Source organism: Corythoichthys intestinalis, chromosome 22 (assembly GCF_030265065.1).
Source record: "Corythoichthys intestinalis isolate RoL2023-P3 chromosome 22, ASM3026506v1, whole genome shotgun sequence".
NCBI classification, from domain to species: Eukaryota; Metazoa; Chordata; class Actinopteri; order Syngnathiformes; family Syngnathidae; genus Corythoichthys; species Corythoichthys intestinalis.
Genome location: NC_080416.1, coordinates 25,662,732 through 25,688,832, shown reverse-complemented (window position 1 = coordinate 25,688,832; position 26,101 = coordinate 25,662,732). Strand labels below are relative to the sequence as shown.

The 26,101-nt window shown below is 38.5% G+C and overlaps 1 protein-coding gene across 2 annotated transcripts in view; it reads right to left on the bottom strand.

The window, feature by feature from the left end:
- Positions 1-24,001, bottom strand: part of pvrl2l (PVR cell adhesion molecule related 2 like) — a 487,014-nt gene extending 463,013 nt beyond the window's left edge. The window contains exon 1 of one of the 2 annotated variants that reach the window (XM_057827935.1): positions 23,568-24,001. In XM_057827935.1, coding sequence (XP_057683918.1) covers positions 23,568-23,658 — 91 coding nt within the window. In that variant the 5' untranslated portion in view covers positions 23,659-24,001. The remainder of the gene's footprint in view (positions 1-23,567) is intronic. The other variant, XM_057827936.1, reaches the window with a different exon arrangement.
- Positions 24,002-26,101: the final 2,100 nt, after the last annotated feature.

Sequence of the window (26,101 nt, the reverse complement as noted above, 5' to 3'; positions counted from 1 at the left end):
CATGTGACTCGTTACAGGAGTGCTGTCAGCATTGCTGCAGAGATTGAAGAGCTGGGGGGTCAGCCTGTTAGTTCTCAGGCCATAAGCCGCTTTCTACAAATTGGTGTGCATGGCTGTCACCCCAGGAGGAAGCCTCTTCTGAAGACGGTACACAAGAAAGCCCGCCCATCTCATCAGCCCATAGGACATGGTTCCAGTAATCAATGTGCTTTCTTGACATGTCTTCAACAAACAGTTTGTGGGATTTCTTGTGTACTGTCTTCAGAAGAGTCTTCCTCCTGGTGTGACAGCCATGCACACCAATTTGATGTAGAGTGCGGCGTATGGTCTGAGCACTAACAGGCTGATCATAGCTGCAGGCAAAAATTGATTATCAAATTAGTTGGGAACTAATTTATTAATCGATTTTAATCGATTAGTTGTTGCGGCCTTACTTTTCATTGTGCATTTTTTTGGCTGGTGTGACTAATATTCAGGTGCAACTTATTGTCCGAAATATATGGCAATTGCTGATTCAAAGCCAATTGGCAGGCTTCCTCTGCCTAGTTGTAATGGGTGGCATGAGAAACTGTGTACAGAAGCTGAATCAAAACAAGTTCTGTGGAATCCCAAAATTTACCTCCATTAGCAATTTTAATGAAACCAATAAACAACTTTCTGTGTCTTCTGTGTTAACAAATTTTAACTCGACAAAGTACAGTACAGTGTTGCCTGAATCGTTCAAAGACATCCGGTGAAAACAATAAACTTTTTTAGTGGTGAGTGCTGGTCAGCAAAATGCAGTAGACGAACACAACTGTAGACCGACCGATGTGACTCAGTGATATCTCACAGGATGCTCTACAGGAAGCAGCGGGCTAATGTCGACTGGCATATGTACGGGTCTGCTTCCTATCAGGCAAACGACACCTACAAAAAGTCAGCAAGGTCCCTGCCGGGAAATGCTCCATGACAATTATTCAAAATCCGTAACCGTTCCACCTTTTTCCGCATTTCGGACCAAATACATCATCTGCATCTGCATCTCATCCTGAGAAAGTAAAGAAAGCCTGCAAATGCGTAGATAATTTAACTTAAAGCAGCCTCTAAATTGATGATTTTGGACGACTTGAAACATTTTCGCCTCCGGCTCTCTCGCTGTCTAAACAATGAGGCTGAGAAAAAAGTGAGTGTTTGGAAGCTGATGGAAGAAGTGTGTGTATGTGCGTGTTGGGGAGATTCACTGGCAGGCTTTTCTAATTCCTACAAAAAGCAGTTCCAACAAAAGGCCCTCCGAAAGCATCGCCTAACCAGCCAGAATGGCTGGAAGAGGGAGTCGACAGCACAAGAATGTGGAAGAAGTGTCTTGAGTGAGTCTGATTGACAAGAGGGGTGGAAAGCCGCATTTGTTTATGTCAAGCCTGGTACAAACATATCCATTTCTCTTAACCAATTGTGGGATGTCATGAATGACAGCGTGCTTTTCATCCTCTCTTAACAGCACTGTTGAAATCAGGCAGTTCTGAAGAGGCTGTTCTTTTTCCTGCAAATGGGATTGAGAAATCATTCTGTACTACATTACATAAGCGTTTTATGACATTCCGGTTGGTAAAAATGACCAACCAAAGAATTTCTATTTAAACCACAAAGTCACACAATAGCTCGCAAATGTTTCCTTGTTAAAACTAAACAATAGACACTCTATTAGAGCCTAAAGCAGGGGCGTCCACATTTTTTCCCTGGTGAGAAACTTTTTGTGCATCACTGTACAGTATGTGATGCTGTGAATTACTGTGTAGTTATTTTGGCACAATGAACTCTTACGGTTGACGATATTTTTGCATTGGATTGAATGGAAAGGAGGGAGGGTAAGAGGCTAAAGGGGCATTGACTTTCGTTCTTCCGCTGAAGTTTGGCTGATTTACTTCAAAATTCAATGTTTTTTTTTTTCAAACCCTATAAGTCAGACATGTCCACAGTCTGGCCCGGGGGCCAAATGCGGCCCGTTGTCAAATTTCATCCGGCCACCAGCCTCTGTCATAAAATCACTAACATCTGGCCCGCACACAGACTTAATAAATTGGTCATCAGTACTGCTACCAGCATATGAAGTAGCTTACGCACTAAATGCTACTCCTCATTTACCCACTACAAGGCAGCAGTACTCTACCTCTACATTACCCCGTGTGACCCTTTACTCCCAATTTTCTAAAATGACGACAATCAACAAAAAAAAAAAAAAAAAAAAAAAAAAGTTGACTGCAACGGCCGACGCTTCAAGGATAGGTGGAAATTGGACTATTTCTTCTCTAAAATACGCAACAACTGTGTTTGCCTCATTTGCAAAGAGACAGTCGCTGTTTTTACATAGATCAATGTGAGGCAATATTACCAAACAAGACCTGCTGACATATACGACAAGATTACAGGGAAGATACTTATCGAGAAATTGAAGCAACTTGACGCTAGCTTAACTTTACAGCAGCAGTATTTCGCAAGAGCCCGAGAGTCGAAAGAGAACGCCACAAAGGCTTGTTGCGAGATTGTTGAAATTATTAATTAAAAAAAAAAAATTGAAGCAAATGTGACACACAGAATGGCTTGCTAAAATTTGCTTGAATATATTGTTCTACGTAAAGGACGTCAGCCAAGGTCGCCCCCCGCCACATTTTTACCACACCAAATCTGGCCCCCCTTGCAAAAAGTTTGGACACCCCTGCTATAAGTGCTATTGTCGATGATAAAAGTACAGTGGTACCTTACGATCGCGTAAACATAAGAACCTTTTGACATCCGACGTTAAATTTGACTAATCATTTGTAAACATATGATGACATGCTCGAAATATGACGATTTACGGCAAATACATTTTCTTGTGAGGGAAATCAACATTGGTCCCAAGAAGGTTAGTGCAGGTGATGAAAAAAGGGAAAAGGTGATGCTTAGCATTGAACTTAAGATGGAAATTATACAAAAATATGAGTGTTGTGTTCGCATGAGTGAATAGGCTCAACAATACAATATGTCTATCATCTCGAGGACAAGTCTCATTATTAGAGCAGCAACTAGGCTTGTGCCAGAATGATATTCTGACAGTATGATAACCTTAACCCAAAATATCATGGTTTCACGGTATCAAGATTTTAAAATGTGTTACTTTGAGATATATGGGTTTAAAAAAAAAAAAAAAACTTTTTTTCCATTGAACAGGATTTTTATTTTTCAAAACATTAGCAAATTAGAACATACCGTAGATTTCGAACTATAAGCCGCTACTTTTTTCCTTCATTTGAATCCTGCGGCTTATTTGTTGATTTATTTGGGTTAATATGTAACTTTATTTGACAGCGGCGCCATAAGACAGGGTTTTGACTGTCAAAAAACAGTCGTAATTAATGATATGCCACTATCATGGGCAGTAGTGAATGCTTATGACAAATGTCATTAAGTGTCATCCGGCAAATGATGTCACTTTCATTGTGTCAAGGTGTCATTTTGTCAGTGTTGTCCCATGAAAATGTATTAGGGCTGTCCCAAACAACTAATTTCCTCCCGATTAGTTAGCCGACTATTTTTACGATTAGTCGACTAATCTAATAATTACATTTTTAATTTTTTTTTTACTAATTTAGCAATGAAATTTTTGTTGACGCTTATCAATTCACAAAAACATATTGGAACACGTGAATTATTTATTTAAGTACAAATAAACACGTAAATAACAATAATAAATCAAAAAATAAACGAGTTCAAATGCTGATAGAATTAACTAATGCAAAAGAATGGAATGTAAACAGATTCAGAACACTGACTTTGCCTTTCCAACATGATTCAAAACAATTCTTAAAAAAACACCAAGCATTAATATTATAGTATAGTACTATATATAATAGTAGTATAATAATTATATTATTCATTGCCAATCAGATTTTTCATAAAGGGTGTCATTTTAAAGGTATTCTTAGTGTAGAATCTGAATTTTGAAGTAAGTGGGATTAACTCCAGAATTCGCTATTTATATGAAGAACATGACATGCTTTTATTTTGAAATGCTCACCGGAAGTACGTTCGCTAAACCGCTAACTTCAACTTTAAACTCCGCAAAAAAAAGCACTTTTTGTAATTGGATGTAGTGTCACTAATAGATTTTTTTGTTCATTTTTTTCGTTTGCAAATGCTGGTAACCAGCGATTTTTCATGTCTGAAGTGTCACCTTTTAACCACAGGTTTGCTTTCACGAGACGACTGCCAATGTTTTATAGCAGGCTAAAGTAAGTTGCCTTTTTCCCCCATTCACCTCAGTGTAGCAGTGCTAACGTTACAGTGTTTAATATAGATGTGTTTTTTTTATTTTGTTGTCTGAACTTTAATTCTACAGCGTGTTGATAAGAGAAAGGAACTGGAGTCTCATATGCCATCAGCACGCACGCACCAATGTATGCACGCACGTGCGCAGCGATAAAAGGCAGCCGTGAAAATTACCAGCCTCATTTTTATTTGCCGTGCGATAAATGGACTCATTGCATATCGTGACAGGCTTAGCAACTTCAATAAAACATGTCGTTAGTTAGTTAGTTAGATGGACTTACAAACTGGGTGACGGCGCTTTAGGTGTTTATTCACGGCCGACGTGCAGCCAAGCTTGGCATTGAAGAGACAGGACAAAAGAGTGTACCCTCCTTTGTTTCTTTGAAATAAGTCAATGTTTTGGACACTCTGGTGCACTTTTTTGGCTTTGTGCCGCTTTCCCCGCTTGCATACAGAGTGTCCGACATTCTGAACTTTCCATGCAAATATTTTTTTAACCCTTCATTAACCGTCGACGGGATGTTTTGCTCGTCGACGGATTTACGTCATCGATGACGTCGACTATCGGGACAGCTCTAAAAGGTATACTTAAATATCTGCAGAAGTGTGAATGGTGTACTCACTTTTGTGATACACTGTACATCCAAATTTCCCATTCATTTTCAACGGCAGGAAAACATAGGTCTTTGTGATTTTTGACCATTTACCATGACAGTCCATTGACATTAAAATGGCACCCAAGTAAGTCGATCCCATTAACAGCCATCCAACCGAAACGTGTCCCTGAAATGTCCCCAAATCAAAAAGAAGTGACATGATAGATCTGTATCTACCACAGCATAGCCTCATCGTAATTTCTCAAAAAAATTGCAGTTCCTAGTATTACTTACACTTCCATTTAAGTACAACCTTTTAAGAGCAGATTAATCACCAAAACCACATTATGACAACAGTACAAATGCCTTGGGCTTTGCCTTGTACTGTCAAAAAGTTCAGCTCTCGTGAAAGTGTGGCTGAGTGAGTGCAGACCTGCTGAAGAAAGTGCGTCAAGAGCCTTGGCGAAAACTCCCACAGCAACGCAACAATTCGACCTCACTCACTCATTCATTCAAGTCGGCCCGGCCAGACGCCAGCCAGGTTCACTCAGCATCCGTGTCGAAAAAATCCTCGCAGCCCAGATGCCACAAGATCTCATTGCTCGTATCCATGGTGACCTGCTCCAAATCGGTGCCGGCAAGCCATCACGCCGGCCGTGGGCTCACGGAAGAGGAAGTGTGATTTAGGAAGGATGCATAATGCAAGAGATGGCGAGGTGAACTGCTCATTACGCCAGGTCATTAAGACCCCGGATCAATGAAACACACCGCTGGGCGAGCGTGAGAAAAGACAAACAAGGTGACGCAATCACTTGCAAAAAGTCCGCCAGCCAAACGCTTTAATTGGAGAAAAACTTCCTCTTTCTTTTTAACCGGCAGGTTGTGATCACTCTGTTGCCGTGACGACACGCTGTCATGCCCCTACTTATTCAAGGCAGTTTCACTTAGCATTATGAGATGTTGCTAATCATGTTTCGTGGTTTGTTGCGTGATTGAGGGGGAGCAAAAGACAATTTTTAACTAAGTGAATGCTAGGCTTTACTTTCAGGTCCCGTATGATGTAGATCAGTGTAGTGCTGCAATGATTAATCGATTAACTCGAGTAATTCGATTACAAAAAAGCTTGGAATCCAATTTTGCTGCTTCGGGGATTCATTTAATTAGAGTGACGTTGCAATGTTTTGTTTTGAAAGTGTCGCATTTAGTTTTATTGATTTGGGTGGATAAACTGCTAGTTTGCAGTTGCAACAGTGAATATGCCATAACTTGTCTAATATGGCTGAATCTAGCTGTTCCCTGTTAAGACCAACATAAGATATGTTTTTGAGCTAATATGTTTGTTGATGCATTCGTTATTTCGTTTAGAAGTATATTTAGCGTTTGAACGATTTGTTAACAGCATTGTAAAAATAAAAAAAAAATCTTAGCATTTTATAGCATTTAAGTTAGTGGACTTGCTTTGTAAGTTAGCCAATTGTTCTTTTGTTGTACTTAGATCCTCATTTGTTTATTCATTTTTTTTTATATTGTTTGAGGCGAAGCTCCGGTATTTTAATTTATTTTTAAATGCATTTATTGCTCTTGTGAAATGAGAGTGCAATTTTGCATAGTAGAAGAAACGCTCAGGAATTTATTTTGTATTCTCATTTAATGCTATTTTGAAAGTTTAATCTTAGCAAGTAGAAATTAAACACTAAAATGAATGAATGCAAGCGTCAACACTTGTTTATTTTGTTTTAGACATCAACATTTTTTTATTTTTTTATTTATTTTTATTCTGCAACATGTTAAATGTCCGTAATCCAATTACTCGATTATTCAAACTAATTGATAGACTAATCGATTACCTAAATGCTCAATAGCTGCAGCCCTAGGTCAGTGTTTTTCAACCTTTTTGGAGCCACAGCATATTTTCCATTTAAATAATCCCAAGGCTCGCCACCATCAAAAATGTAAAAATGAATCAGTAAACTATGTTAACAATATTAGGTTGTATATTGAATAGGAATTAAACAAACACAAAGAAAAACACTACACAGTTTGCCCTGACTCGGCCATGTAAGTAATACTGAAATATTGCTCATTTGGCACACTGTAAGAAACCGCGCATTTTCCTTTTCTTCATTGTATTTTTTCTAGGGCTGTCAAATGATTAAAATTTTTAATCGAGTTAATCACAGTTTAAAAATTAATTAATAGTAATTAATCACAATTCAAACCATCTCTAAAAGATGCCATATTTTTCTATTAATTATTGTTGGAATGGAAAGATAAGACACATGACGGACATAAACATTCAACATACTGTACATAAGTACTGTATTTGTTTATAATAACAATAAATCCACAAGATGGCATTAACATTATTAACATTCTTTCTGTTAAAGGGATCCACAGATAGAAAGACTTGTAGTTCTTAAAAGATAATTTGACTATAAGTTATAGTAATTTTATATTAAAACCCCTCTTAATGTTTTTGTTTTAATAAAATTTGTAAAATTTTCAATAAAAAAAATAAAACTAATAGCTCGCCACAGTTGACATCGCCGAGCAGGCCGTCACATGGGCTCTTCTACTTCTTTCTTCCACCGTGTCTTTAACTACGTAAGGTAGTGATTGAAATACACCACAAGTTGTCAATGGCGAGTTTTAAATTAATTACAGATCTAGCCAAGGCAAAGTCTGACTAAGTTTTATGTGTATTTTGCATAGCTATTTTGATTGGGAATTCCAGTTCTCTTTGCATTGAGCGCTTTTCTTTTTGTGAACATTATTTTTTGAGAGATAGAAATATTATTTTTGTTGTGCTTTCACTAAATGTTTCTGTAGGGACTTAACTGTTCTGCCCAAATGCATGATGGGAAGTTGGGCAACCATGACTGTCAGTGGTGGCTGCAAATGGTATACAGTATGTTCTGTGTTGTGTTCAATTAAGGCAAGGCAAGGCAACGCAAGGCAAATTTATTTACATAGCACAATTCAACACAAGGCAATTCAAAGTGCTTTACATCACATGAAGACCATAAAAATCACATTTAAATCAACACAACGTAAAAACCAAGACAAATGATCGCATTTAATCACAGAATAAAAATAAATAAATAAAAATAAAATAAAAATAAAGCAAAAACTATTACTACTAATAATCATTGAAATCAGCAATGGCGATAAGCACAAGAGGAATAGAAGGCAGGTAGGTTGAAATATATAGACAGTTATGGATGTGCAGTGCCAAACAAAAGCGTTTTTAGCCCTGATTTAAAGGAGCTAACAGTTTGAGCATACTTCAGACTTAAGTGTGTTAAGAAAAAGATCGTCTCTTGTGAGAGATAGGAATATTGTTTTTGTTGTGCTTTCACTAAATGATACTGTAGCGACTTAACTGTTCTGCCCAAATGCATGATGGGAAGTTGGGCAACCATGACTGTCAGTGGTGGCCTTAAATGGTAAAAAAAACCAGTATGATCTTCGCTGTGTTCAATTAAACATGTTAAGAATAAGTTTGTCTCCTGTCATTCTTCACCACGTCATTCGCCACTATACTTGTTGTTGTGAAGGAGTTGCCAATGAACGCCTGTGTCCGCTCGTATTTCTCTGCCTTTTCACTCTCAATATCCTAACACTGCGTCATTGTAAATGTTTGAGGCAATGTAAATGTTTGAGGCAACGCATGAACGGGTCATTCCATGCATGCGTTAATTGCGCTAAATATTTCAACGTGATTCACCGCCCGTTAACGCGATAAATTTGACAGCAATAGTATTTTTATCATTGCGGTCCAGCCCGCCACCTACGTACTAAAAGCCAAGCTCAAGCTAGGCGCTCTAATGAACAGCTACATCACTGCTGTCTTGCCTGCTCTTTGCTGACGTAATTGCCGCATAATTTCTGATTTGGGAGACTTGACAGTTCAGACCGCCTCCACATTCTGGGAAAATGTGGCCGAGATCGGATTTAAACCACATACGAAAGTGACCCAGATCGGATTTGAAATGGTCCACTTTTATGCAACTTTTCCCATTCAGACCATCAAGTTAATGCCTCACTCGAGTCGGAAAAAGACGAAAAAAATCAGATTCGTGCTTTAAGACCTGCCTTATGAACTTAGCCTTACTGATATGGAAGAGAATTGCATGATTACCAACCATTGGACAAATCAGACATCGGATTTTGCGTATTTGCGGATTAAGGGCTGCGACACAAAGACGCAATGACTGAGTAGCGGAATGGCCTGGTGTGCATATGGTGTCGGCAAAGACTGCCTCCAAAGTGGAAGAATTCAATTGTGGGGGACTGAGGGGGCTTGCTCCGCATGCATATAAAGGGCTCCCACGGCGCGAGACCACGCCGATAACGTCAGCACTCGTACACGTCAGATTGGGCTACCAAACATTCAAAACAGCAAATATGGCGGAATGTCGGCTTTAATTTACTGTTTTAATAATGTTTTTAAATTAAATATGTTGAATGTTTCCATTGTTGTACCTTTTTGAACAAAAGAAAAATGCCATTGCTTCGAGTGGGCTGGCATTTTTTTCCAGGCTAAGAAACTAGGTGGGGTCAAAGTGCATTATTCGCTTTCACCTTGTAAATCTGCACTGCCCCCTGGGGCCTGGCATGAATACTACATCGTTTTCATGCAGAATTGCGAAATTGTTCGAATGGAGACGGGCCCATATAAATGCAAATTTGAAATTTTTCGTATTCTCAGAGAGTCACCATGGAAACGGCCCCTCATTTTCCAAAACCATTTTGACATCAATTAAGTGAAAGTGGATTATTTTCCACAGAACACCAGACACTACGCTGCGACAACTACTGTGCCACGGCACAGTGGTTGGAAAAAAAAAAATGATGTAGCTCAGTGGTTCTCAACGTGTGGTACAAGGACCACCTTCGGTACAAAGGTTCCCTCTAATGGTACGGGAAAGATTGACTAGATTAAATTTTAAAATTACCTTTTTGATCCACCAAAGAGCAATTACAAAGTACATTTCCGTTTTTATTAACTCAAATTAGTTAATACAGTAGTTAGTAATGTTTTAAAACTGTTTCTTTTCAAATATTTAGGAACATCCTGTAAGTTTAACACCATTTAGCTCTATTTTTAAGTCAAGATTTCTGTTTTTTTATTCCTGAAATCCAAGCAGTTTTACTGTTCAAACTGTGATCTATAAAATTAAATGCAACCTGGATGTTTTTCTGATCATTTTGGCCTGCCTCGCTAACATCTTAATATTAGCCTTGATGATGGTGCTCAAAAAGCAAAGTATTATTTGAGGTGGCACCTCCTGTAAAACGTTTGAGAAGCACTGATGTAGATAAAACGGGATAGAAGTGTCGTCAATTTATCATTTTATAAACGCGCAAAGAGTGAACTTTGTACCCGATCACACAGTGTGAAGTGTGCAAGCGTCACATCCTGCAAGTGAAGGAGGAAGCAAATTTGTCAGTGCTTTCTGCGAAGGCTTAGACAAGAAGTGAGGGAACGAAAACATCAACTTGGCTTTTCGACCGTGCTGGAACAAGAAGTCTGCGAGTGGCTGGGCTTTATTGTGCGTGTGAAAAGTAGGCAAAGGCAATGCTCACCTACACACACACATAGCCACTACTCTCAAGACAGGCCCTTGACATTTAGTCAATGTGCCATGAGCCACAGAGAGCTGTGGACCTTTACACTAAAGAATTACTTTTTTTTAAAAAGGTGACTGATTCTGCAAATGGAACTTGGTCCCAGGTCGCTAAGGCCATGAAGACTCCAAATAGGATTTACACTGTTTTTTTTTTTTTAACTTATACTATTAGCGTCCAGGCACAAAGGTCCTTTTGTATTGGCTTTCACGTTGCACTTATTAACTCGTTGCCTGCTACTGACAACAATAGACATCCAATCCATTTGAACTGGAACTCCCAATGTCTACTCGGGATAAACTTATTTAAAGAGTTTTAATTTAGTTTTTAAGAGCACAAATTTTTGCCTCAATCATGATTAACTCATATGCTCCCAAAAACGTATGAATACGTTCTATTTTTAATTGTTTCAGTGTCCCAAGAACGTATTTATTTGTCTTTTACATTTAGTTTTTTTAAAGGAGGCATCTCTTGGTTCTGTTACACCTTAACTGCAATACACAATGCAAGCAATAAAACTGGCCACTGGAGGGGAGTAGTGAACTCATCTCGGGCCAAGAAAGTGAAGAAAAATAGTCAGGAAACGGTAGTTGGAGTGATCTTGTGAAGACGCGTGAGAATTTGAGAAAAATGTAGAGAACGATCGTAAAAAAAAAAAAAAAAGGCAAACGACACTGGAGGAGTGTTTTGAAAAGAAAACGAAACCATCGTCAAAGACGGATTCCAAAAAATTTATCTTGATGAGACAGACGGTGACGGCCACAACAGCGTCAGGTTCCACACGCGTTCTGCGGAGCTCACGTTGCGTTATTCCTGAGCCCAAGGTTGAAACCAACGATGAAGATGATGAAAAAAGTGAGACCGATCCTGATCCGGAGTCATCAGATTACTGGGAGCCACCTCATTCAACCGAGAGCAGCCGAGAGCCTTCCCCGTTGTTATGTGCGCAAATAGTTCAACAGCTCACTAGTTTAGTTATGTGTAAATAAATTGTGACTTTGCGATCAAAAGCTCTATTTGTCTTGTTGTTTATGTTATTTTGTAGAACGAAAACATTATTCAGATGTTTGGGATGTCACAAAAGCAAAAAATAGCTGTGTTAAAGTCAAAGTTATGTTTGAAATGTATGCTTTTACAAAAAGCTCAGTTTCTCTTTTTTATCAGAAATTGGAAAATTGCTCAAACTAAGCTATTTTCTAGTGCTGATTTCTAAATAATGGAAAAACATATGAACTAAGTTTTTTTTTCTGCTGGAAGAAGAGAGTCTAATCTTTCTTTTGGTGGGTTCCATGTTTATATAGCAATAGAGCAGAATTTTATGTGGGCCTTGCAAAATCAGTCAAAATCCAGTAAAACGGCCAGGAGCGAAGGGCCTTGCTCCGGTGAAAATGGCTGGGAGTGAATGAGTTAAACACACAAAACCAAAGTCTATCAAATATGTCATCTTCAAGGCTGCAACAACTAATCGATTCAATCGAGTAAAATCTATTAATTAATTGGTTGCCAACTAATTTGACAATCAATTTTTGCCAGCTGCTATGAGCAGTCCCATTTGTGATCATAGCAAGAGAGAGAAAGTTCACTGCTCTAACTGCTGCTGCTGCGTTCGGGTTGCTGAATCAACAATATTACGACGTGTTCAGAGTCTTTTGTGTTGTTAAATCCAATGTGCCTCCATCAGAGGTGGGTAAATGAACTCAATTGTATTGTTTGTATTCTTTGTTGATGAGACGTTATTAGGAGAGCTAAGCTAGTTAGCGATTATGCTAATTAGTGTCTTAAGTGTCCCTTTGTATTTTGTTTTGGAGAAGCATAATAGCACTTGAGTTATTGTTACATAGTAAAGTTGCCTCATTTCTTTTTATAAAGGAACCACACACATAAACCCATTCCTATAACGCTTAGAGACTCCTTTCAAAACAAGCTCAAACTGTAAATTGTCATACAAGAGAGTGCACTTTGAAATTGGATTTGGATTGTATTTATGAACAACTGTTTGATAAAGAAAACAGATTATAACGCTTAGAGACTCCTTTCAACACAAACTTAAACTGTAAATTGTCATACAAGAGAGTGTGCTTTGAAATTGAATTTGGATTGTATTCATGAACAACTATTTGAGAAAGAAAACAGATTCATAACAGTCTGCATCCTCATTCAATTTTGTTGTTTAGTTTGTTTGAAGAAAATAAATGAGTCATTGACGCAATTTATATCAGCGCTTTGCCGACAAGAAAAAAGATCAATCAGCAGCACTTTTTTTGCACTGAATGAACAGGATTTTTGTTTGCTTTGAGTGCTGATAAATTCTTTACATGTTTTCTAACAGAAACTTTATTACAAGGTCTTAGGTTTGGTCTCAACATTGGTAGGGACGATATGACAGCATAACCTGCATGTACAATTTTTGCTGGGGACGTATTAATGACACCAAACAGATTGGGTGAAAAGGGGTCACGGCTATATTTCTCACAAATATGAACCTAATTAATTGATAGGCGTTTAGCCTAAACATGCCTAAAATAACTTCAAGTTGTGAAGGTTATAGAAAAAAAGTAACATTCATCCGATTAATCGTTATATTAATTGTCCGATTGATCGATTATAAAGATAATCATTAGTTGCAGCTCAAGTCATCATGAATCCGTTCATGAAGTCTGCAATTTTGCGTTGAACTGCCACTGAAGTGTCAGATCACCAATTTCCAAAGGTCCTTTAAAGACAGGCTTCTTCTGCAGATTTTATCAGATTGCTAGCAAATTTAAGCCTCGAACACTAAACAACAGGTGCCAAACTCACGGCCGCATTATAATTACAGAGGGCCGAATGTATTGTAAAATGTATGATAGCCTAGAAGGAATACACAGTTAAGAAATCAATGTTAAAAGGGGGTTTTGAAAAAAAAAATGCTTCCAAACTTGACTTTTTGAAAGTGACAATCTGCAATTTTTGTTATTTTAGTATGAAACATGGAGTCGATGCACATGATTTGCTTTCCCAGAACTTAAGTTTGACAACTGTGCACTAGACAGTTGCTAATTACCGTAATTTTCGGACAACAAGGCGCACCTGACTATAAGCCTCCGAGCACCAAATTTGACACAAAAACAGCATTTGTTGACAGATAAGCCGGACTGGACTACAAGCCACAGCTGTCCTCATTATATTATGGGATATTTACACCAAAAGATATTAACTGGTAACACTTTCATTGACAGCGGCATCATAAGACTGTCATAAGACTAAATGAACCACCATGAAGTTTTGAAACAAATTGGCTGCAAAGCTTCATTGCTTCAAGAAGCTTTTCATTTGGCCATCACTGCTACCTTGGGGGAGAAAGTCAACCTCTGCTGCCACCTTATGTTAACACTGTTGTCGTCCAACATGCCTCCTAGCATTTAGTGCAGCACTACAGATATAAATACCTATCAAAATTCATGTCCTTTGCTAATTATTTCCTCAGTTACTCTTCCAGTTGTGTCATTAATCATTAGCTCTGGTATTCTGTAACACTTTGGTGCCACAAAACTGACATAAGACCATCATAATTATGATATGACACTGCCATGAGCATTAATGAATGCTTATGACAGATGTCATTTTGTTTCATCCGGCAAAATTATCTCACTTTTGAATAGATGTAAAAGATCCGAGCTGGATATAAATGGAGTTAATGACATAATTTGCCGGATGATACTTAACTCATTCACTCCCGGCCATTTTCACCGGAGCAACTCCCTTCGCTCCAGGCCGTTTTAGTGGATTTTGACTGATTTTGCAAGGCCCATAGAAAATTCTGTTCTATTGCTATATAAACATGGAACCCACCAAAAGAAAGATTAGACTCTCTTCTTTCAGCAGGAAAAAAAGTTAATTGATATATTTTTCCATTCTTTAGAAATCAGCATTAGAAAATAGCTTAGTTTGAGCAATTTTCCAATGAAAAAACAGAGAAATTGAGTTTTTTATAAAAGCATGCATTTCAAACATAACTTTGACTTTAACACAGCTATTTTTTGCTTTTGTGACATCCCAAACATCTGAATAATGTTTAAACATATACATACACAATAAGACAAATAGAGCTTTTGGTAGCAAAGTAACAATTTATTTACACATAACTAAACTATTGAACTGAGAGATGACGCTGTTGTGGCTGCAGCTGTATCGGCAGACGTGGTAAATTTTTCCCTAACCACCTCCTATCTCTTCATGATATTTTTTTTAATCTTTCTTTTGTAGCGACCACTACCTCATAACAGAATTCACTAGGGAACTTGTGTGGGGTATGTGCCTTCTGTTTTACATCGTTCTCCACATTTTTCTCAAGCGTCTTACTTCTTCCAACTTCCGTTTCCTGATTATTTCTCTTCATTCATTTCCTTTCATTGTCCAATATGAGTTCTTACCAAATGCGCTACTTCCCTCCAGTGGCCAGTTTTATTGCTTTAAAATGGATTTTGAGCGTTGTGCTCTGGAGCGAAGTTGCATCAAAACCTAGAGATGTCTCTTGTAAAAAAAAAAACGTAAAATAACAATTAAACAACTGAAACAATTCAAATAGAACGTATTTATACGTTTTTGTGAGCAAATGAGTTAATGACATCTGTCATAAGCATTGATAATGACAGTGTCATGTCACAATTATGACGGTCTTATTGCGGTCTTATGACGCTACTGTCAAATAAGGTGTTACCTATTAACCCAAATAAATAAGCCGCACTGGACTATAAAGTGCGGGTTTCAAAATGAGGGGGAAAAAAAGCGGCTTATAGTCCAAAAATTACGGTAGTCAAAATTCACATTTGTCATTATTTCCAGTGTGCTAAGAATTTTGGTGATTATTGGTGATTCATTTCAATTTTGTTTTGCTTTTTACTCAATAAATTATTTTTGTTTCTGATAACCTGGCTCTTATGATTGAGTGCATTTGGCGTGTCGTCAGCTTCTGTTCATTTAAGAGAATTAAAAAACCTGTAAAAAGAAAAAGTCGACTCCAGCTCTCTTTACCTTGACTTTTTCTCTCTTCGCAAGCCAGATATACTGTGAAAACGTTGACATTTTAATCATTATGCGAGTTTGGTGACTTGTCATCCTCCATCCGGCGCACGTTCTAACTTCACCGCTGTGTTAATTATCGGAAGCAAAACCTTTGCTGTTGCTGTAATTGTCATCGGCCCGCAGGCCCGTTGCTTGCGTGAATTAACAAGCCAAAGCGAGTGGAAAATATAAAACGGTTGTTTGTGCCGACAGCTTGAACACACTGATAACTGATGAACAGCAAGGACCCAAATAAATACAATTGTTATGCGCCAAATTCACGTTGACCTTTTATTCAAATAAAAGTGCCGTTTGCTCCCCGGCGATAGCATGGCCGCGATGACGAGAGAAGTACGCCGCCGCTGTGCCATAAACAAGTGCCACCAGTCATTAATAAAAGCTGCGCACAATCACGCCACGCCGCTTGAAAAGCGATAATCATCAGCGCCTGCTCTCCGACTGATAAGCTCATCAGCGGCAAACACATCATCGTTGACATTTCAGCACGGGGTCGCATCTATAGGGAGGTGAAGCGGCGTCACTTAATTAGCATTGCTGATAAAGAAGTTTTATTTTCTAGCTGTCATTGTGTTACTTCCACCTTGATTCTGAAAGCAGCGCAGGAAGGTGACACCCCTTTGATTGGTGAGATCTTCGCACTACACTTATTTGCGCAGCGTTAAAAACGAACTAACTTTTAATTGACACATTTATAACTACCGCAATTTCCTGTAAGCCGCTACTTTTTCCTTCATTTTGAATCCTGCGGCTTATAGTCCAGTGAGGTTTATTTGTTGATTTATTTGGATTAACAGGCAACACATGCCTCCCAGCATGCATTGCAGCACTACAGATGTAAATACGAATTAAAATTCATGTTCTGTGCTAATTATTCATTCAGTTACTGATCCAGTTGTTTCATTAATTGCTTGTTATGGTATTTAGTATAGGGCTGTCAAACAATTAAAAAGTTTAAACGAGTTAATCACATCTTAAAAAGTAATTAATCGTAATTAATTGCAATTCAAACCATCTCTAAAATATGCCATATTTTTCTGTAAATTATTGTTGGAATGAAAAGATAAGACACAAGACGGATATATACATTCAACATACTGTACATAAGTACTGTGTTCATTTATTATAGCAATAAATCCACAAGATGGCATTAACATTATCAACAGTCTTTCTGTTAAAGGGTCCACGGATAGAAAGACTTGTAGTTCTTAAAAGATAAAAGTTAGTACAGGTTATAGTAATTTTAGATTAAAACCCCTCTTAATGTTTTCGTTTTAATAAAATTTGTAGAAAATTTAAATCCAAAAATTAACTAGTAGCTCGCCATTGTTGACGTCGCTGAGCGGTGAAATCACACGGGCGCCCTGCCATTCTTCCACAATGTCTATAACTACGTATGGTAGTGATTGAAATACACCACAAGGTGTCAATGGCGAGTTTTAATTAGAAATCAAGCCAATGTGTAGAAATCAAGCCAATGAGTGTGTTTTGTCCCTCGACTGACGCAGTAGTTCCCTGTTTACTGGTCCATCCACGTCATTTGAGTGCTGGCTTCACAACGTACGAGACCTCAGATAATTTGTATATTGTGACTAAATATTGCCACCCAGTGTATTTGTTAAGCTAAACGAAATGTTTGAATAGAGTTTGATCAATGTCTGAGAAAGTTTTACGTGTATTTTGCATAGCTATTTTGATTGGAAAGCCAGTTCTCTTTGCATTGAGCGCTTTTCTTTTTGTGAACATTATTTTTTTGAGGGATAGGAATATTATTTTTGTTGTGCTTTCACTAAATGATGCTTATGTTTGTTGTGAAGGAGTTGCCGAAGCTTATGCCATTAAACGGCGCGGTCCATTGAACGCCTGTGTGCACTCGCCTTTTTCTGTCTCTTAGCTCTCAATGTGCAAAAAACGGCGTCATTGTAATCTGTTTGAGGCAATGCATGAACGGGCCATTCCGCGCATGTGTTAAATGCATCAAATATTTTAACCTGATTAATTTTTAAAAATTAATTACCGTCCGTTAACGCGATGAATTCGACAGCACTAATTTAGTAACACTTTATTTGACAGTGGTGTCATAAGACTGTCTTAAGACAGTCATATTTATAACATGATACTATCATGGCCATTACTGAATGCTTATAACAGATGTCAATAAGTGTCATCCGGCAAATAATCTTACTAACTCCATTTATGTCCAGTTTGGATCTTTTATATCAATTCAAAAGTGAGATCACTTGCCGGATAACACAAAATGACATCTGTCATAAGCATTCATTAATGCCAGTGACAGTGTCATGTCATAGTTATGATGGTATTATGACATTCTTATGGCATCACTGTAAAATAAAGCGTTACCAAATATCATAACTAGTAATTCTCGAAACAACTAGAACAGTAACTGGAGGAATATTGATTGTAATTTACATCTGTAGCACTGCTATGTATGAGGCGTGTTGGACGAAAACAGGTGGCAGCAGAGGTTGACTGTCTCCCAAAGGGAGCAGTGATGGCCAAATGAAGCTTCTTGAAGCAATGCAGCTTTGCAGCCAATTGGTTTAAAGTTTCATTGTGGTTCATCTGGTTTATGACAGTTGTATGATGCCGCTGTCAAATAAAAAGTTACCGGTTAATATATTTTGATGTTAATATCCCATAATACAGTGAGGACAGCTGCAGCTGATATTCCAGTGTGGCTTATCTATGAACAAATGCCGTTTTTGTGTCACATTTGGTGGGCGGCGGCTTTTGGTCAGGTGCGCCTTATAGTATGAAAATGACATTAGTTCATATGAATTGGACGTCTCTCGCCGTCAATGGCAGCCAATGAGTGAATTATGTAGGTTGTTAGAGAAAACACTTAATAGCCACTACCAGTATTCACTACCCGTATATCTGGTTACGCAACCATGCTACATCAGTTTGAGAAGCAGTGTTCACAATATTAGGAACACGTCTAACAAAAGCCCCCCAACGGCTGATGAATCAAATCATTGTTTTACATGGCAGCGACATCCTAAAAATTCAACATGCGCGGCCTTGAACAAACAAAACTCGGCAGCAACGTCGCCCGAGGCTCCGAGTTACAACATTTCGCATTCAAAATACACAAGCCAAGTATAACAAAATGAGCAACATGTGAATGCAGCCTTGTCACAGTCAGCACAGCAATAATAATTAAAACCACAAGCAGTGATGAATGAGCCTCCGCTTATTTGGATTTCTCCCAAATTGGCCACTTCCAATTAAAATGCTCGGCTTTCTGTCCGTTTACTGGCATAGTGTTCTTGTGACTTTAGCATATTGCCTGTTAAGATAAATGCATTCACAAAATTGTTGTTGAAATCATTTTTTTCCCCTCAGAATTTACCTAAAAAGCTGTTTATGAAGAGACATAGGCGTGGCCGTTCATTTTTTTCATTAATATTCCACTTTCATGGGTTATCCTCACGTCTAATCAATTGAGTTTGGCGATTACATAGGGCAACGACGTCAGTTGTTACACACATGCCTCACAAGGATGATCTCAACCCTTATTTTTTTATCATTAATAAGCCATTTTCTATACATACCCTCATGCCTCATCAAGTGTGACTGTGGGCAAAACACGACAACAATGGCAGGTTCCAAGCAGAAATCTTTTTTTGTCCTCCTTTTTAATTATAAACCAATTTCAACCACTTTACATCCAGTAGTGGAATGTAACAAAGCATAGACTTCAAAATGGTATTGACAGGACACATTCCCCAGACACTGCGCCACGCCTTCAAGTAGGGGGCCGTCCCACACTCAGTCGGTCGAAATCGGTCGCAATTATTCTCAAACACGTGCAGCGATCCAACGCCGGATTTAGGTTGAAAGTACGAAAGCTGTACCCTATACAAACAGGAAGAATTGTCTCAGGGGTGATTTGTTTGAGGATTCAAGGTAATTATTATTATATTTTTCGTACCATGCATGCATTTTGAAATGTTGTGAAAAAAATCAATGGGAGAAATTAACCGCTACAGCATTGGTGTCATAATTCGCAATATTTACATAAAATAAATGATAACTGTCCGTTTTTTTGCTTTTAACCAAAAATTCAGACTGTTTTATTTTCATATCCATAAAGAATTCAGGGATTTAAGCACTTATTCACAAGAATTTTCAACGTAAAAAGCTCTTTGTGGTGATAAGGCGGCGCCACAGTGGCCTAAAGACTAGCAGCACATTCGAAACATTTACGTAAAATAAATACTAACTGCCCAGTTTTTTTGCTTTTAACCAAGAATTGAGACTGTTTCATGTCCATATCTATAAAGAATTAACCATTTATTCACAAGAATTTTCAACGCTAAATGCTCTTTTTCTGTGTTTCCATTCAGTCACTCAGCTTCGACGGAGATAGGCCCCCTATTAATCGGCCCCGCGCCCCACGTCCCGTCAATATATTATGAAGTCTATGAACGAAGTAAAAGTACTTTTTTCCTGTACTTAAGTACATTTTTGAGTATCTGTACTTGAATACAAATATGAAGTGGAACTTTTTACTTTTACTTCACTACATTTTAGAGCTCGGATATGTACTTTTTAACTCCACTACTTTTCAAATGTCACCTGCGTTAAACGTTACTTTTGTTTGTTTTTCTGTCATTGTGAATTGATAGATTCGTTTTCATGACCCCAGCGCAATCAAAAAGCCCTGTGCAACTATACCGATATTGAGCACAAGAGGGAGCAACACAAGTACAAGCAAGATTAAGCAGGTGATCAACATACAGGTAGTCCCCAGGTTACAAACGAGTTCCGTTCCTACGCTGGCGACGTAAGCCGAATTTCTGCGTAAGTCAGAATTAACCCTTTAAGTACCCCTAAATCTCAAAATAACAATCCAAAAAGTCCAAAAGTATTGTATTTTGTTCAATAATGGAGCATACAATCTCCCTCTGGTGGCAGCGTTGGGACTGGCTGGTCTGTCGCCTTGTATGATTGAGGAGCAGACTAATCTGAAATGGATAAAGTACAGCTGCGCTCTGGTTTGGCCCCAGGCTGTAAGTTGTTTCAGCTTTTATGTGTTTGTGTATGCATTTGCAAATAAGTTTAGAGCTACAGTTTGGAGTTATGTGTGAGCAATTTTCTATGACAATTAAGTTGCATTTAATATAACGGACTGTCAGGCAAATTAGGCTAATTTAATCTACTAAAATTACATAGTGATCACACTAGATGGACATTTGAACACCAACTGTTTTGTGTCAAGTGTTTCATTGTAAAATGTGAGTAGTTTGGGACAAGGGTATATATGTGTGTTACAGCTTTACAAATTGTCAAAAGTGAAGGAAGTAAAGAGCTTCAAAAACCACAATTGCCTTGTTTGCTGTCTGTTAAGATGAGCAAATTCACATTTAGTGAGGACTGAACACATCATATTAATAAAGTAAAGTAAAGTAAATATATATATATATATATACTATGAGATAAGGTACTGTCTACGCAAATAAAAAAAAAAAAAAAAACGACTGGATGACGGTCGAGACTCATAAAGTCGAAATCACATAAGTCGAGTACGTAATAACTCGGGGCCTACCTGTATTGACCAATAGAAAACAACAGTGAAAGCGGCGCACCTTCAAATGGGTGCTGTACGCGCTTGTACAGTAGGTGAGGGTAGGCATCTGATAGTTGCTTGAAAACCGCCATCAAGTTAAGTTTTGGAGTTTTTTTAGCTTGTTAAGCATCTGTTTACAATGCAGTCAATTTTATTGCTTGTTTTTTTCTATTTTGCACATTTTTCAGGATCACATTTTTGCATAGGGAGAAAATGCTTTTTCTTTTTACTTGTAAATTTTAAAGCAAGTACTTTTGTACTTTTACTGGGGTCATTTTTTTCTTAGATATTTGCACAGTGGTAGCTCTACTTGCGAAAGTCTCTACATACAGATTTTTCAGGTTAAGAAAATATTGCCTGGCTGGTACTCCCAGCTCCCAGAGTTCACTGAACATAACATACTTACAGCTGCTCTGCCATTGCCTATTGCCTAGCAATCCTGGCATCCAATTGGCTAAGAGGGACCTCTATTGTATGTGTGCCTCCCAGCATCCATTTCATTCGCCCCGTTCCAACAGCTTTACATGAGTGTATTAACTTTTATTCTTTACTCTATTCTTGTTTTTTTTTTTTTTTGTTTTTTTTTTTTGTTTGTTTTTTAATTTTCCCCAACTCTGATTTTATGTTTATTGTGCAATAATCTAATCATAACATGTATTTGTCACATGTTTTGATGCATTTTAATGCATTATAAAAGCTTTATGTCCGAATTTTGGGAGGGTTGGAACGGATTAGGACATTTACATGAAAAACGCGTCTCTACTTATAAAATTCTCAGTTTACGAGACATCCAGAACCAATTAATTTCGTAAGTAGAGGTACCACTGTATTTTTACTTAAGCATTTTTTTGACCCTGTATCTGTACTTTTACTTAAGTAAACCAATTAAGTACTTCATCCAATACTGTTTATATCTTATCAATTATGATTGGAGGCAAAATACAGAAAGAAAAAAAAAACATGTTTCAAACACAAACAGCATTTTGGCACGCATGTTGATGGAGAAAAAGGGCTTGTCCTTACTCACGTTTTTCATTAATATACCTCTATCAGTAGTTACCCGCATGCCGGATAAATCATTTAAGATTTGAAATGAAATCATGTTTGCGGGTGAACACAAACAGTACCACAGCACACATGCTGAGGAAGATGATGTCTGTTCTCCTCCTACTTCTCATTTTTCATTAACAAACCATTTTCAAGAGTTGCCCTTGTGCCTAATCAATCATGATTGGAAGCAAAATACAGTTTTAAAAAATGCTGGTTTCAAGCAGAAACAGCTGCTTTCCACGCATGCTGTCATTTTTATTTTTTGTTCACAAAAACTTTCAAGCATTGCCTTCATATCTGATCAATTATGATTTGAGGCAAAATAAACCAACCAAGTCAAGTTTCAAATGCAAACAGCAGTTTGGAACATATGCTGTGGCAGAAACGAGGCATAGTCCTTATTCATGTTTTTTCATCAATAAACCACTTTCAGTGTAGTTATCAGCATGCCGGATGAATCATTTAAGTAAATTAAGGTTTAAAATGAAATCATGTTTGCGGGCGAACACAAACAACAGCTCAGCACACATACTGAGTAGGATGATGTCTATTGTCCTCCTACTTCTCGTTTTTCATTAACAACCCATTTTCAAGAGTTGCCCTTGTGCCCAGTCAATTATGATTGGAGGCAAAACAAGCAGCAATGGCAGGTGTCTGACACAAACAGCAGCTTTGCACCCCTACTGCAAGGGGAAATGGGCGTGGTCCATCTAATTAGCGTTTTTCATTAATAAACCACTTTCAAGAGTTTCCACCCAAAGCTGATCAATGGCGTCTGGAGGGAAACAGCCACGATCAATAAACTACAATCCCTTGCAAAGTTGCCATAGGAAAGCAGGCGTCTTAATTAATCACGGTTATTTATAGAGAGTGTGGGCTAATGTACGACTACATATATGGGGCATGTGCTAAAACATGCATGTGAGGGGAAGGATAAACCATAATTCACATGCCTTGAGGGGCACCTTGACAACTTTAATGCTGCTATGATGTGGTGACATAAATCAAAAATATGGATTGATATAGCTGTTTAGATTGCAAGGAACACGTGTTGGTGATATTAAACCGATAAGTGTCTTCTCCAGGGAGACGCAAGAGCGCACTCCTGCCATTCATTCGGAATGACAGCAGCTCCGCGGGTGTCCGACGGTGCATTCCAGCAGGTGAACGTGAGCCGTGCGTGGCGGCTCAGGGCGGATTAAGGTCCCCGAGCGGTCACCTGCCACCCGAAGCCGACGACTTAACAGCAAAGAAAAGCAACAACATGCCAAAGTCCACGCGCGGGAAGTGACAGCCTGTGTAAACTTTACCGATCGTTTCCTGCATGCACCGCCTGCGCCTGAGCTTACCTCGGCCGGCGATGAGCAGCCCGGCCACCGCCAGGAGCAGCGGCAGCCGCGGGGCGGACCAAAACGAGGACCGGGCGCCGTCTCTCGCCATTTTTGCGCGCGCCGGAACAGGTGAACGTCAGGGGAAAATCCACTGGAGCGAGATTAGTCCACCAACTTGTGCGTGCGCGTGTGTCTGGCTCGGGACTGGCGGTCAAGTTGCCGACGTGCGCCGCTCGCGTCTGGGATGCGTACGCGCCTTCCTCGGGCTGCGTGACTGACGGCAAAGAGCGGAACCACTCCCCGGGTGGGCCGGCCGCACTGCGCACTCTCAGCCCCCCGCAAGATACCCGAGTGACGGCGTGAGGAGAGCTCGAGCTAGCGAGAGGGAGTGAATGCGTGAAGGTGTGAGTGAGTACGCCGCGCGCCGACGGCTTCCAGAGTGGGATTCAATTGTCATGTCAGAACAGCGGCACCAAGAGGACGAAAGCTGACATTGATTTAAAAGCACCGCGATCACTACCTGTATTGCTGCCTTGAGATACGAGTTTAACTGTAAACACTCGCATTCGTAGGCGGAGTTTGACTTTTGGGGCAGGAGGGGCACAAGATGTTGATGACCACGAAACGCAGTGTCAGCACAAAATTAACTTACAAGAATATTTATCATGATAAGTTGAAAATGAGCATTATTTTTGTCTCCAATTATTCTTGAGGGGAATTCTAAATCAGGATGCTGGCAGGACAGCTATACTTTTCACCAAGATCATCATCTATTGAATATGATACGCCCGCCGGTGTCGTGCCAATGTAGTTACCTCATTCAAAAATTGTATCCCCTGTAGCTTTGTGTCTTGTGTCATTATTCAGTCAAAAAAAATGCTTCAATCAAAACATAAAGTTGCCTCAATCAAAATATATATTTTCAATAAAAAAGTCACCTCAATAAAAAAAAATGCATTTGAAAGGTTTTTTTTTTTTTTTTTTTTTTTTTTTTTTAAAGTCAATTTGTTTTTATTTTGATTGAAGCACCTTTTTTGATTGAAGTAATGTTGTTTTTTGTCACATAGCCACATTTTGGCTGGGACATTTGTGTCATTATTATTCTTTCAAAAAATTAATTTGCTTCATACGAACATGAAATGTTTTCAAAAGAAAAATCACTTCAATCAATCAAAAAAAAAATCAATAATAAAAAAAAGGGTTTGAATGCAAGAACGTATTTGAGGCTCAAAAATTTGCATTTTGACACTTAATTTTTCATTAAAAAAGTTTGTTTTAGCAATCCTTTTTGTGTTTGGGCCATATTATGGGTATGACATTTGTGTCTAAATCATTCAATCCCCCAAAAAGTTGCTTCAATAAAAAAATTTCAATCAAAAAAAAAATCATTTGAAAAATAAAATTGCCCTCTCCTATTTTTATATATATACTTTTATATATATATAGGCACGTCAATTACATGCAATGACACCTTTCGGCCACCAAGGGGGGCCTGCCCCTCCCTTAAACTCCACTTATGCGAGTCGTATTTGAACCCTTTCAGGGATAGAAGTCACTGCAGCTTTTTCAAACTTTAATAATTTCTAGTTAAGAACTTTAACACTTTATAAGGCAAGTAAAAAAAAATAAAATAAATAAAAAAAGGAGTTATTCTTATACAGTCCTGTCAAAAAAAACATTAAATATTCAGTTCTTTATTAGGAAATGTTCACTTATCAATGTCTGATCTTGCTTTATTTTATCCCTGGAAAACAAAGTGATTTAATTGTAGGTAAACAACCAAATTAACATTGTTTTACTCATTAAACCAAATATATCAACAAAAATGCATATTCTAACTGAGGAAAAACTTGGGGCACCCTACTACCTAATACTTGTAGCTAGTGTTACCCCCTTTGGCTGAAATAACTTCAGTGAGATGCTTTTTGTAACCATCTAAAAGTCTTTGACATCGGTCCGAAGAAAGTCGCCGCTCCTCAACCCAGAATACTTTCAGCTGTGAGATTTTTGAGGGGTTGCATGCATGTACATTCCGTTTTAAGTCACCGCACAGCCTCTAAATGGGATTAAGATCTGGGCTTTGACTCAGTCATTCCAGGACTCTCCATTTCTTCCTTTTACGCCAGCCTTTGGTGGATTTACTGGTATGTTTTGCGTCATTGTCATGTTGCAGGGTCTAGTTTCACTTCCGCTCTAATTTTTTCCAAAGATGATCTCACATGTTCCTCAAGCACCCTCTGGTACACGATAGAACTCACGGTGGATTCTATGATTGTGAGCTGGCCAGGTCCTGCTGTAGCAAAGCATCCCCAAACCACGACACTTCCACCCGCATGCTTCACAGTTTAAATGAGGTTCCTTTCCTGGAATGCTGTATTGGGTTTACGCTAAACATGTCCTCTGTTGTGGTTTCCAGATAATTCAATTTTAGATTCATCTGTCCAAAGAACATTATTTTAGAAGTCCTGGTCTTTGTTCACATTCACTCTAGCAAACTTCAGTCTGGCCTTCATGTGGTTCTCGGAGAGCAAAGGTTTCCTCATTGCACACTT